This window comes from Vulpes vulpes, chromosome 4, assembly GCF_048418805.1.
Source record: "Vulpes vulpes isolate BD-2025 chromosome 4, VulVul3, whole genome shotgun sequence".
Lineage (NCBI taxonomy): Eukaryota > Metazoa > Chordata > Mammalia > Carnivora > Canidae > Vulpes > Vulpes vulpes.
The window spans coordinates 122,823,648-122,837,998 of record NC_132783.1 but is presented as its reverse complement, the minus strand read 5'-3'; the positions used below and the strand labels follow the sequence as shown (position 1 = coordinate 122,837,998).

The 14,351-nt window shown below is 34.6% G+C and overlaps 1 protein-coding gene across 4 annotated transcripts in view; it reads left to right on the top strand.

Annotated features, from left to right (window-relative positions):
* PARP8 (poly(ADP-ribose) polymerase family member 8) overlaps window positions 1-12,806 on the top strand; it is a 173,710-nt gene extending 160,904 nt beyond the window's left edge. For all 4 annotated transcript variants that reach the window (XM_072756941.1, XM_072756944.1, XM_072756943.1 and 1 more), the window contains exon 27: window positions 8,208-12,806. In XM_072756941.1, the coding sequence (XP_072613042.1) occupies window positions 8,208-8,310 (103 nt within the window). In that variant the 3' untranslated portion in view covers window positions 8,311-12,806. The remainder of the gene's footprint in view (window positions 1-8,207) is intronic.
* Window positions 12,807-14,351: the final 1,545 nt, after the last annotated feature.

The following is a 14,351-nucleotide window of genomic DNA, read 5'->3' as shown; positions in this document are numbered from 1 at the left end:
AAAAAAAAAAAAAAGGAAAGTCACTCTTTAAATTTTCTTCTTAAAAAGACTGGCCTTCCAAAAGACACATCCAATCACAAAGTTGTTTGATTGACTTGCCTTATGATTTAGATGGAAAGGTAAACCCAAAGTCCTTTCCTTAGCCTGATGTTAATCGTTTAATTTACTCCTTTTAGTATCTTACTAAAATTCAAATTTGTTAAGCCAAATAAACAACTTTAGGCAGTAGGCATTTTAGTGTTATTTCTTTGAAATTTTACATAAATTATATGTAAAATAAATCTGTAGGGGTATATATTTGTGTGTCTGGAGGGGAGGATTTCTGTATTTATTAGGAGAAAAAATTGGGGAAAGACCATCTGAAGAAAAGAATAAAATTCTTCCCTTATACTTAGATACTTCCCAAATAGTGTAAAAAAAATAAGATAAAGATTTTCATTTCTTTAAAAATACAGATGAGATTTCATCCTTTTTCTCTGCACCCTCAAGAGAGAAGGGACTAATTAAGAAAAATTGATAAGATTCAAACATATCAAAAGGAGAATCCATTCACTAATTAATGTACATTCTAATTACAACCATCAGCTTCTTTATAAAAGATGTAATCACAGAGTACTATGAGTATTGTGTTTCCCCAGTGAGCGGTAACATCCAGGAAAAGATAAATTGATGAGGAAGAAATGAGTTATCACAAATACACTGTTATCAGACAAAATCTCATTTTCTTATTCTCATTTTATCCTGATTCTTTAATTAACATTATCTGATTCCGTATGTTAGAAGTTTGGCCTGATGACCAGGATATAAATTAATGTACTTTCCTTTTTTATCTATTTTGAAGTGAAACTACAAAAAATCAAAATAATTTCCATACTAATCTGATTTCTGGAACGGAGATAATAAAACAGTTGTTTAATATCCTAATCATACTCTTTCCAACAAGTAAACAACAGCACAGAATGAGAGAAGAATTGGGGGGAGGGATATTTTAGGAAACAGGCTACTATATCAAGAAAAATTGGAAAGTAAAATTAAATCAATTCCTTTAAAATTTAAAGGAAGATATCACATAGAAAAATAATAAGTTTGGAAAATGTTGGATAATTTCAGAATGAATAAACTTAATCAAATTTTAATGCTTCAAGCAAAATGTAATAATTCAGATGTTATGAGTAGATTCCAGCCAATTATTTCATTATTGGCCCTGAGACACATGTACAAAGGCATTAAGGCCAATGGGTAGAGATAAGGCAGCAATTTTTTAAAAGGGCTAGAAGCTGAACTTGAGCAGAAGATGCAGAAACCAAATGGACATATTGTGCTCTAATCATAGACAATAAAAATGTTTATTTCACAGCAAATGGGGGATTTTAGAGCAAGAGAGGAAGACTTACTATTGGATACATTCCATAAGTAAGATTAAATAATAAAAATCAGAGAGAAGGTGGTTGCTACTTTGGCAAGGTAACAGAACAGGTGTGTCTAGTGCTATGGGCTCCCCCACACTACCTACCCACCCCCACCCCGGCACCATAATGAAAACTATTAGAGGTAAGAGTGTATGTCTTCCCCCTCAACTGTCTCAGACCAAGGAGAGGTTAAGAATTGCTAGGTTTGCATATCTTGCTTATTTGATGTTACAGTCTACCTGCTTAATGCTTTTGTGTTTCTTTGATTTAGAGTAGGCAGGCATGCAAAATCAGTTGTTTCCATATTTTGCCTATTAGATAAATTTAAGGCATACACTCCTTCATGTTTTTCAAGGCATGCCAATAAGTCCAGAAACTTAAGAACGGGATGGACCAAATCAGACAAGTCTGCAGAAGAGAGATGGTGTATGTTCAGGTTCTTGAGTTGGGCAGATCTCAGCACTAAATTAATTTCAGGAATTCTTATCCAAAGTCTGTCTTTTAAGGTCTAACTCAAATACCACCTCTTCTAGGAAGCTCCTATTCAAAATTAATCTCTCTTCCTGGTGTCCTGCAGCTCACACTGTAGAATTTCCATTTAAAATTCAGTTTTTTCATTGTATTTGACTTTTCCATGAGGCCATCCAGTCCTAAAGGGCAGACTCCTACTGTTGCTTTTCTTTTACTGTCCTAATACCCTGCAGCACCTCCCCTGGCACCTGATGCACAACTGTTTGTCAGTGCATTTTTAATGAATGAACAAAGCCAAAGCTAAAAAGGAAAATATTTTGGACTATGTGCGGTTTTTATTTTTGGTCAAAGTTTGGAATATATATAAAGAGGCATCTACAAGAAAAATTTGTAAAATAAGAATTGTATAATGGCCATTCAGTGAAAAGAAAGATAACTTTCATTGTGATTTTGTGTGGGGGGGAACACCTTAGCGTTTGAATGGGAACATAGTGAGGAGACAGACAAGTTATTTATAACTTTGGAAGACAAACCTTCAGTCATGGCTCAGTGAAGCTCTGTGACATAAGCTATATGACATCAAGCTGATACGATCGGGAACTTTGCTTTATCCCTAGCCTATAATAAATCCAATTTCTCTGTCTGCAACCTAGATCCCTTTCCAAGATTTAAACTGCCACATCACTCTCCTACTTAAAACTCTTTGGAGCTGCTTGTTCCTTATAAGATGAAGCCCAGTCTCCTTTGCAAAGAGAACCAACTCACCCTCCAAGCCCTTTGTTCTTCCTTCAGCATCACCTCATTGGAAGGTCAAGGGAATTTAGTCCTCAGCCTCACGGCCCCCAGTTTTTATCACCCACAATTTCTCACCTCCAGATGTTATGCTTCACAACCTAACTTGTACGCTATGATTCCCACATTTTCTCTTTCCTTTCTCCAGTAAGCTTGGATTCCGTCTTCCTCTCTGCCTTCATGCTAATTTACCTAATTCCCACTCCTCTTTTAAATTTTAGTGTATGTCTTTCCTCCTCCCAGAAACTTCTCTTGACTCCTTTGTGCTACTTCTTTATGTTACTGCGTGATGTCCGTAAGCATGTTTTTTATCATTGGATTATTCTTTCTTATGTATGGTCTTCTCCATTGTTCTGTATACATCTTGAGGTCAGGGACTGTAGGGCTTTTTTTGTCTTTGTGTGCCTAGCACAGTGCTTGGTAGAGAAGTAGGAATGAATGCAATGCCCACACTTAACTGCTCGCTAGGTATTTCCCCTCGAAAAGTCTGCTCATACCTTAAAATCAGTTTGTACAAAGTGGAACCCCTTCTTGCTAAAATACCCAAGTCAAGTTCTTGGCTTCCCCAATCTATGCAGTAATTTTACTCAAAGACACTTGAATCCTGAGCTGTAGTTTTTAATTTCTTTTTCCTTAAATGCCCAACATATATCTTTATACAGTTTTCTCCTTTTGATACCTTTGTTTCCACAGATGTATCATTCTCTGCCCCAGAGTCCATCAAAGGATTACTAGTTATTCTCCATGCTTCTGATTTTGTCATTGCCCCTAACCTATCTTGTACAATGTCAAATTTATTGCACATTAACATTATTACACTAATGGCACCCGTTCATTGTATAGAAACTGAAATTAAAGGTCAGCAAAAAAGAAGAAAGTCACCCATAATATCTCCACTTGAAGTTAACTACAGTTAATCTTTTGGTATGTAGCCTACATTTCCATGCATATATTTTTTTTTAGGATCATGCTGTTTATATCATATTAATAGTCCTAAAGCAGAGCTTCGATTATACCCTGTTCATACACACTGGTAGTTTTTAGCAAATAAAAACATGACATTCTGCAACATAGAGCCCTTTTTACCTTATTTCAACGACCCGTACAAACTACTGATCGAATAAGAGTATTTCTTGAAAACAATGTGGAATTATTTTTCCCACTACCATGCCTTTGTTCTCAGTTCAAACGATGAACCTTCTTGCCAGCTCAGCCTTAGCTGACCTTCCATGACTTAACTACGTGGTCTTTTCCATGGGGTCTTTCCTGACATCCCAGACATGATGTCTGTCTACTGTAAATTTTACTCGTCCTTGCTTATCCTTGCTGCCTGTCTTACAGTTATTTGCATAACTCTATTATCTCCCCTAGTAAGATGCAAATTCTATTTGTAGAAACACTTCACACATAGAGAATGAAAGCAATGACAAAGACTGAACGTTCCAAAGTAATGACGAGATATGGTACATGAGCAGTGATGTAGACAATGCCTCAGATACCTTAAGGAACTTTGGAGAAGTGCTGGATATCATTCAGTTCACAGTGAATTTCTCCTCTCTATTGCTAATAAAAAAACAATGCTATCATTTCTGGGTTCCAGATTCAGGCAGTCTGAAAACAAATTTACGTGTGCCATTCTTTAAAGCTGTCACAAAGTTGCTCCATCAGTTTGGGAATAGAACTTGTCAGTACATTCAGAAGTTTTTATCCACAAAATTTTCTAACATACCCAGAGAGTTCCAGACAGCTAAATTCCCTCTGTTCTTTTATTTTATTTCTCATAGCTTTTTAAGCACATTGGTTTATTTTTTATTAAAGTTTTAGTAATCTTTTTATGCTCCTGGGAACTTAAGTAATTCTTGTCTCCTTTTAGATGGTTTCATTTTTTTTCCTTCTTGAGAAGACCCCAGTCAAGTGTATCATTTCCTGGGCAGCCCCGGTGGTGCAGCGGTTTAGCACTGCCTGCAGCCCGGGACGTGATCCTGGAGACCTGGGATTGAGTCCCACGTCAGGCTCCCTGCATGGAGCCTGCTTCTCCCTCTGCCTCTCTCTCTCTCTCTCCGTGTGTGTCTATGAATAAATAAATAAATAATCTTTTAAAAAAAGTGTATCATTTCCCTATTGATATCATTCTTGCTCCATTTCTTTCTTTTTTTTTTTTAATATTGGTGCTTTCTGGACATAAATGAACTTCACTGTTTAATTAGCAATTGAGGGTTTGTCTGTAATACTAATAAATAGCGGCAAAGTATTCTGTATGCCATATTGTAGTAAATGCCCTAATGCCACCAGTAATGCATATATCTAAATGCTGCCAGTTGGCCAAGTCAAATGGTAGTTTGTCTTTCCTTTTATTATTATATATGCTTCATTATTTAAGACACCTGAATGCTTGTGGCCAGTTTTATCCTTCCAATTTACAAATGCTTCCTCTGGGCATCCTAGGCAATGGAGAAATGTGCATTTTTCTTAATATTTTTAATTTCAATCGATTGCTCTTGCTCTCTACTCCCTCTACCCCAGGCTCTTTCTGTCTTATATTATTACTGTTTATTTAGAGAATATAAGTCTCATCTTCTCTCCATTAACTACAAATGTTTTTCAAGTATCAGTGAACAGGTAGTATTTGGGGATATCAAACCCTTCCATCTGATGGAGATAGAGTATTGGAGGAGAGGGATGTGGCTGGAGAGGAAATTTAGGATTAGGTTATGAAGGACCCCAGTGTGTCATGCCAGTGCCATTGGTTTTGTGCTGCAAGTGAAGTGGAGGCCATTTGTATCACTCAAGCAGAGCAGGAAATCATCTTATAGGAGGGACGATGGGGCTAAGTGTGGAGACAGAGAGATCAGTTATAATGTTCTTATAATCATCTAGGTCAGTATTTCTCATTCCAAAAGAAAATGCGTTTGACATTGTGACCTGAGAAAAAACAATGCTTACTTTGTGTGGTGACTTTACTATTCCATGTCCTATTCTAATTTCATTGAAAAATGCTAGCCTGGACAATCTAAGTTAATTTCAGAACCTGCTAATTGTACGTAACCTGCGACTTGAAAATCACTTGTTTAGACAAATGATAATGAAGCCCTGAATGAAGGTTTTAGCATTAAATGAAGAGAAGATGCAACTGGGAATAATTAGGAAAACAGAAGCAAGATAACTTGGTGATTTATTGGATTTTGGCACACGGAAGAGCCGAGAATGGCTGAAGTTTTCTTGTTGAGAGACTGGGTAAATGATGGTACTCCAAATTGAGACTTTGATAGAGTAAAAAAGGAGTCTTGGGTAAAAAAATTAAGCTCAGCTTTGAATATACTAGATTTGTGATTTCTGTGGGAAAATTATAGTTAGGGAAATATGTAAGGATTAGAGATATAGTTTAGGAATCAGCATGTGGGTGATAATTAAAGCAGCGGGAGAGACCAAAATAATTGAGAGTTTGCATATCATGAAAAGAGAAAACACTGAGAGTGAATTGTGGCTAAAACCAGCCTTGAAATGGGAGGCCAGGGAAGAAGACGAGATGAAAGAAACTGAGAATTAATAATCAAAGGGACAACTAGGGAGTGAAGAGATAATATAGCTTCAGGAAAAAAGAGCAGTCGACTGTATCACATATTGCAGACGTAGCAGGTAAAATCTGAATCTCTCATCTATGAGGCCATGGGTAACCATTGTCCATACTTTCAGTAGAGTGGTAGGGTCAGAAGAATGATTGCAGTGGGTTGAGGAAAGCAGGAGCAGTTAAAATGTACTGTAGACAAATCTCAAAGGTCAATTTTAAATTGAAAGGAATAGAGATGGTAATATGTAGGCTGAGTATCAGTTAAGCCAAGAGTATCTTACTCAACTTTGTGTCCAGTGGACAGAGGACACAGATGCCATAGAGAACGAACATAAATGTGTATTAGGAAAATGAGGAGAGAGCCATGTGGACTGGTATGTGTAAGCACTATGGTTTCTTTGTCTCTCCAGTTGTCTTTTTGGTAGTGTTTTTTGCTTTCCAAAATCCAGATCCTTGAGGAACTAGCTGGATCAGCTTGGTAAACACCATTCTCTCTCTTGGGATGAGCCTGCAAGCCAGGTTGCCTCCCCAGCCTTGACTCAGCATTATGGATGGCTTAGTTTACCCTTTGTCCCATGGGTAGCCAGGATTTGCACAAAAACAAGTATAACATATTTTACTTGCCCAGTAAAATGTATCTTTTACACAGTTTGCCACAAAGCACCAAATTGGATTCAGACAGTGCTTAAAACATTTCGCTTTAGCATTCTCCACTTAATTAACACAGCACTTTTACAGTTTGGTCTCCTGGGAAAATAATTCTAAGTGAGCCATGTGCCACATATCCCTTTCTTTTCTTCACAGTGAGTGTCGGACACGTACATATGCGTACGCTCGTGTGTGTGTGTGTGTGTGTGTGTGTGTGTGTACATACTATATGGATCAAATTAATCAAGTTGATAGGCAACAGGGGGTGAGTTCTTAAGAGTTTAAACTTGATACAAATGCAGTGATCACTAGGTATTTAAGCAGTGGATTACATAAGGACCGGAGTTCTCATTGCTGTGTGTCATCTATTCCATTTTCCTGTATTGTGCTATTTCAGAATTTTAATGTGGTGAGGAAAAGACAGTGGTGCGCATAAATCTTTGAGACTGCTTACACCCCTGGTTATCTACTTTGAAGTAATTACCACTTCTCGAAAGCTTCTGTCTTGAAGTCATTTTTATGAAGTAAAATTAATTCATCACCTATTCTCCTTCTGAATATTACCATGGAAGTTTAAAAACCCATTCTTGGAAAATTCTTATTGCCCAAGTAAGTTTATTTGAGGAAATGAATAATCATCTAAAATGCAATTATTTCTTTCTAAAGGACTTAGTAATCGCTGTCCTTTAATGCTATATCTCCACTTCTGTAGCTTAGCTAAACTTAGCACACTTGCATTCCTCTGTGAAGTACCAGCATAAATAAGAATATCTTCTATAGTCAGTCTACATAGAGCAACCAGTGATAAGGGGAAAAAAGGTGGCACCGATCACAACAGAATAATAATTAGAAGGCAGAGCAGTGGCAGAAAGTGAAGTAATTTCTGAAGTGTCACAGATCAGAAAATAAACAAATGATTGAAGTACGAGTGGGGCTAACAAGTTTTGAACCTAAGGAATGGAAAGCTAAGGCTGGTAGGTTCCTTCAGAGTAGGCTTCATAAAACAACTGCTGAGGGAAAAGTCTGCCAGGCCAAAGACACAAGGTGCTTCCTGCAGCACAGGCAATGCTTTAGGGATGAAAAAGGAAGGAAGGGGCAAACAGGGCATGATGTAGGATGATCATGTGTTTAGCAGGCTTTTCTGTGTTTATTAATGCACACACATTATTAAATACACCTGAGAAATAACTTCTTCACTGCTCATTCCCTTTGGCTATTAAAGGTTTTAGGTACCAAATAGCATTTCTAAGGTGGCTTAAGTGCTTTTTGGATATTTTATCCCTTTAAAAATGTCCTCTGTTTCTTTTTTTGGGTTTTAGCTATGAAGATGGCCAAGTTGGAGATGCGAATATTAACACACAAGAAGGAGGCATTCACAAAGAGATCCTTCGAGTAATTGGTAATCAAACTGCTACTGGTTAAAGGACCACCATTTAATTAACATGATTTGAAAGCCTTCCTCGGGTTCAAAGCTGGATTTTGAACTGAAGAAGATGATAAAATAATTTATTGTTATTATAAACAAAAGTAACCCTTTGAATACTGATTTTTTTCTTAGTATTTCTAAGTATCTCATTAAATACCTAAAATGGTATAAAATTTATCAATTGTAGGGTTATGGAATCTAGTAATAAAATTACAACAGCACTTAAACTAAAGTTTGGGTTGCTCACACAATAAACAGATTGAAAAAACAGTTTTGTGCTGATATTTTTATATTAAACTCTTTAATTGGAAATTTGGTATTATATACCGACATTTTAGGTTAACAAAATAGAACTGAGAACATTTTATAATGACGTCTAAATCTATATGATACTTTGCAATAAGTACGTTTGCACATTCTGATGTGCTGTTTAATTAGTGGTATGAGCATTCAAATGTTTTGGGGAGGGATGTTTCCTATTCTCCTGTTATTTTTTTCTTATACAAAAATAATTAGGTCTTAGATGCAGTGCTTTGCCCAAGAGTATGTAATGTACATATCTATAGATTGATACATCAAAGTGTGTGACTGTGCATATATGTGTGTATGTATACACATATATGTGTTTCAACAACAGATAGCACAGCTCCACAATTCTGTCTATGCTCATTTAATGAAAAGAATAATAGTAAGCAGTAAATCTGGACATAAACCAAGATATGAGTCAAATTTACCACCATTCAGTCATTGAAAATATTTACAATTTTTCTATTTGTTTAAATAATTTTCCCTTCAGTTAAAATTCAGCTCTTTCGTGATGTTATCTAACAGTTATAATTTGGGGAACATAGATGCCCCAGGTGGACTAAATCTATATTTAAATGATTATATGTTTAAGAGAAGGGCCTCAAAATTTAAACAAACTATATTTTTTATTTCCTACAATGGAGCATTTTTAAAATTTATTTATACCACACCAGCATTTTTTATATTTTTTCATCTAATACCTCGGCTTAGTTTTTTTCGTATTGAGAAAGAAGATAAACTTTGAAGTTTCTTTTATATTAAAAGAACACAAATAAGTTTATAAGAATAATAACACCAGCTCTCAGCATTTTCCTTTCAAGAGTCATGTGCTCATCAAAATCATTTCTATTTCTTTGAGTCCTAAAGTTATTCATATTCATCATAAGTTTTAATTGATGGTGTTTATTTTCCTACATGATGTCTTTGGAATAAGGCCATTCATGAGAGCAATTTAATTAGCAAGTCTGCCACTCTATTCAAATCCTGAATCAAGGCTCATATCTGCTGCTCAGTTATTTAGAAAGAAAATAAATAAATAAAAATGTTTAGTCATTTGCAAGTATAATGTTATAACTTCTATGTTTATTTCCTTTGGCATAAAAGGTGAGCGAAAAGGTCATACACGTTGTTAAGGGTTGCTATTCAAGAAGTATTTATTAATTGTTTGTTTTCTAATACTGTAAATAATCGCTATGCCACTTAATTTCTGCAAAAATAGACTTGAAGTGGTTGGGATATTAATCATTGTTATAGGATACACTTAAAACATTGATCTATTCTGATTTGTGCCTCTGAACCCAAAGCCAGACTGAGGGACAGTATTGGCATGGTAGGGCCAAAATAGAGCATTTTACCTAGTGTTCTGTGACCAGATACTTGAAGACTACACAGGACAAAAGGACCACTTGCTTTTTTCCTGTCAAGATTCCCCAAGTCTTCCAAATCCCTTTGTGTTTTAAAAACATTTTTAAGCAACAAGATAATTTTTCAAATTAATTTTGTGGCACATTCTATAAATACCATAACTACGAAGATGTACTAGCAGGATTTAGAAATTGAGGTCTTAGAGCCCCACCTATGTGGCCACTGGCATCATTGACGCACCTCCCAAAACAGTGTTCAGTGCCTCCAAGCACAGTTTTAAAACCATGGACCCAATCCATTAAGGTCTGACTTAACAGTTGAGTGATCGGTAAGGAGTGTAGTATTAAAATCTGAACTGGAAGGGTAACTTGGAGGACTCAGGGGAGAGCATTTCAGGGAGCAAACACTGGCTTAATGCAAACTCCTATTGCCAGTTCAAGAATAAAAGTAAATTCACCTCTTAGAACAAGGAAAGTAGTTGATAGTTTTAATGCCTCCTAAATATTACAGATAATAGACATCTTTTATGATAATAAAATAAGATGTCTCCTAAAGGTAATTAATTGAATGCTATTACAATGCAGAATGACAGATTTTAAGTTTATTTTGGAAAATTAAGTTCAGATCCTTTGTAAGCAAATATTCTAAGTATTAGAGCAATTAAAGTTCTTTTAATTGAACTTTTGATATTGGGATAGCTATAGTATGCTGATACTTACTTTATTTTTAAAGAATTTAATTTCAATATATACTAGTAGTAAATGAATATCATGCTTACAAGATCGAAGGAGGTCTTTAAAATTTAGAAGCTTAAACATTATCATGCCTTGATTCAGTCAACCCATAAAGATATTATCTATTGACATATTTGATGATGCCAAATGTGATATTGTATTGTATTTATAAAATATTTGAAGTCTGTTCACTGATGCTTTGTAATAGTTATATTAATTGTGTGACATTACTACTTAGTATTAACCCACCGAACAAAGGTAATCTTTTATTTTCATTCTTGAAGTAGGAGAAGAAGAACCTTAATTTATTTCTACTTTTTCCTGCGTTACTGACTTTGTGAACATTTCCCTATAAGTAATTTGTCCTCTTTCACTGTCCACTGTATTGAAAAAGAGAAGAAAATGACTGGACATTCGAGAAGAGAAAAAATAATATAACCTAGTGCTATAGAATGCATTATAGTAAGGCACCAAAGGTGCCTTAGACTACATTATGTTGAAATTATTTTTATTTCTTTTTGCTCAGCAAATCTCAGTCAAATGTTGGACATGGAGGAGTTTTCAATTTAAAATTTAAAGATGTGCCACATCCTTAAGCTTAGTATTAAATATGTGATGTAAGAAACCAACCCCAAAACTATTTATTGTTAATGTTCTGAATATCTCTCATTGAAAAATTTAAGAGTTTAGAAAAGACCTCTCTCAGTTATTGTCTGCTTTGCTAAAAGAAAGAAAACTTTTAATATGCAAGTATATGAATTTTTAATACCATTGAAAGAATTTTAGCAGTACTTTATACCATAATATCATACCTTGCCAGAGGGCATGGCATTTGAGAAAGTTTTAAGGAAAAATTCATCATCTTTGTTAATGTCTGGATGCCTTCATCAAATAGTAATTTCATATGTCATGAAGGGCCACTCAACCTTGAACTATCTACCACTTAAATATGTGGATTTCATAGTAGCACTTGAAGCACATTTAAAAAATATTAGGATGTTATTCGATTGTTTCGCTGAATTCTTCATTATAACACTACCTCAAGACAAATGATAGACTGTTTGTGAAGGTAAATTGGGTTTCCAGTAGAAGGAACAAATAAAATTTTGCAAATGAAAGTTATCAAATAATTCAATGGTCAAGACTGTGTTGGACATAGATATTGTCAGTTACCTCTTGACAGTGCAGTAATATGGATATTTCAGTCACTGGTGATGAATGATAGTAGGTACAACCCAGTGAGTTATATGAAGGGGTTTCAAGTTGCAAAATTTGAATATAATTAGTTCCCTTTCAGATTGGTTTCTCCATGGGCCAATTTGACTTCAATTCACCTAAGCCACAAACAATTGCTCACTTAACAGTTAAAGGATTAAAATACTCAACTGCTTTGCCAGAATGGCAGACTGAATATTCAATTATTTTGGCATTGAATGCCTGCTAAATTTTTGTCAGATTATATATAAATTTGATGTATATTATTGTCCAGTCAATTTTTCCTGGAGCTTTTGTATACAGTATGATATATTAGGATAAGTTTTTGTAGGTTAAAAGAATTTCAAGTAGTTTTTAGACAAAACATATCCATGAGTGTGAAAAAGCTGTGTTGAAGAATAGATTACATTACACATTTACCAGCAAGTCAGTAAAAAAAAATAGTGCTTATTTACATAGTCAACATAATTTAATGTTCTAAAAATATTTTCTTCAATCTGCCCAATATTTAATGTATCATTTGAGATTTAAAAAAATGCAGCCACTCCTTTATGTAAACATTAAGATATGCCTATGTTTCTTTAACTATCCAGCCTTCTTTACAATAAATTTCTTGACTTTTGTGCACAAAATAGTATATTGCAACCTGCTATTTAGCCTTTGGTGCCTTAGAGTTATTATAAATATTTAACAATATGTACATAATGTAAATACTGCCAAGAGATCACTAAGGCCAAATATTTTCTCTATTCACTTTTTATTGCACTTGCTTTCTATTGCTACTTAAGCCTCTTTTATCCAGCTTTGTAATAGTTCTAACATTGTAGCCAATGTAAATGTTTACTTTCAATAAATCTGAATTTGTTCAACAAGTACGGTATATGTGGGCACTATTTTGAAAACTTGGCTAGGTCTTAGATACTCTCCTGATGATGAATCTTGCTTCTGGGGACTAGATTTTTGAAGTTCTCAACAAACTCTAAAAACGATTTTGCCTTTTTTCACTTATAAAATACTTTTAAAATAAGGGGGTATTTAAAAAAAGCCTTCTTACCAATATTCCCCCCAAATAGTCACAATATATTTAATTGGTCATGTTGAGTACCATTTTAATTTCAAATTCTGTCAAGAACTACAGGATTGAAACAAAAAAAAAATTTATATGTTTTGTAGATATGCTCTATAAACACTTAGGCATAATATCAAAAGGAGCATTTCAAATGAATCATCTTGAATTTTCTAAGCATTTCTGGCTTGATTAGTAATTGGAAAATGATTTTTAAACCACTACATTTTATAACATCTCATTAACTGAATAAGACATTAGTCCATAAACAAATTTGGTTTTCTAAATACATTAATAGTAAATATGAGGAACTAAGTTTATATTCTCATAAGAAGTAACAGTTTTTACTCATGTTACATTTACAGCTGAGAAACCATAGAGAGTTAACTTCTGTTTATTAGACTTGATTTCAGTTACTCTAGAAATACCTGTTAAGAGTCTATGTGCATACTTAGAGTTTACAATATTCTTATAAGGAATAGAGAGTTTTATATTTTGTGTTGGCCTTAAGGAACCTTCTACTTGGGAAAAGCAAAACCATGTTTGGAAATAATTCATGAATCTCACAAAAACAACAATGTTGAATGGAAAAGGCCAAAAATGCAAGCAATGTTTAGGAAACAAACAGATAATCTACATCATAGGTAAGGGGGAAATACCATGGTGTTAGCCCAACCCTTAACATCCCATAGACCTTCCCCAACTTGAGGAAAAGGCCTTTAAAACCAAAATGAAAGGAAGATTGGCATATGAAGGAAAGTAGGCTTACCAATGCAAGGGTCTTGAGTGAACCCGCAAAAATTCATAAATAATTTTGAAATCATTGAATTAAAAACTGCAATCCAAAGGACATTTTGAAACCTTAAATTAGTGCCAATGAGTACTATATTGCTAATTTCCATTTGCTTATTCACCAGATACTTTTTGTAATCTTTTTGCAACAAAGTTACAATGATTTACTCATCTGCTTCTGCTTTTTTGCAGATAACACATATATTAGAAAGCACTTAATTTTTTGAGTTTTTAGCTTTTCCTCATCCAAATTTTGTATATCTTTATGACTTCATGGCTCAGTCTTACTTTTGGAACTGCCATTCCTTCTTACAATTATCTGCATTCCTCATCATAAGAATATAGTTGGCAAGAATGTACCTCTACATCCTAGGGTTTCTATTTGAAACCCTTTGAAGCCCACTCTTTTGGAAAACCAATGTTGAGAATCCCCAAGAATTTGTTGAGTATTTATTTTGTCTCTATTTCTGTTCCCAACCTCTGGGTCCTTCTTTTTAATTATTTCATATAGTAGTGACTTCTGACTTGTATCTAAGAACACTGAAAATTTCAAAGCTAT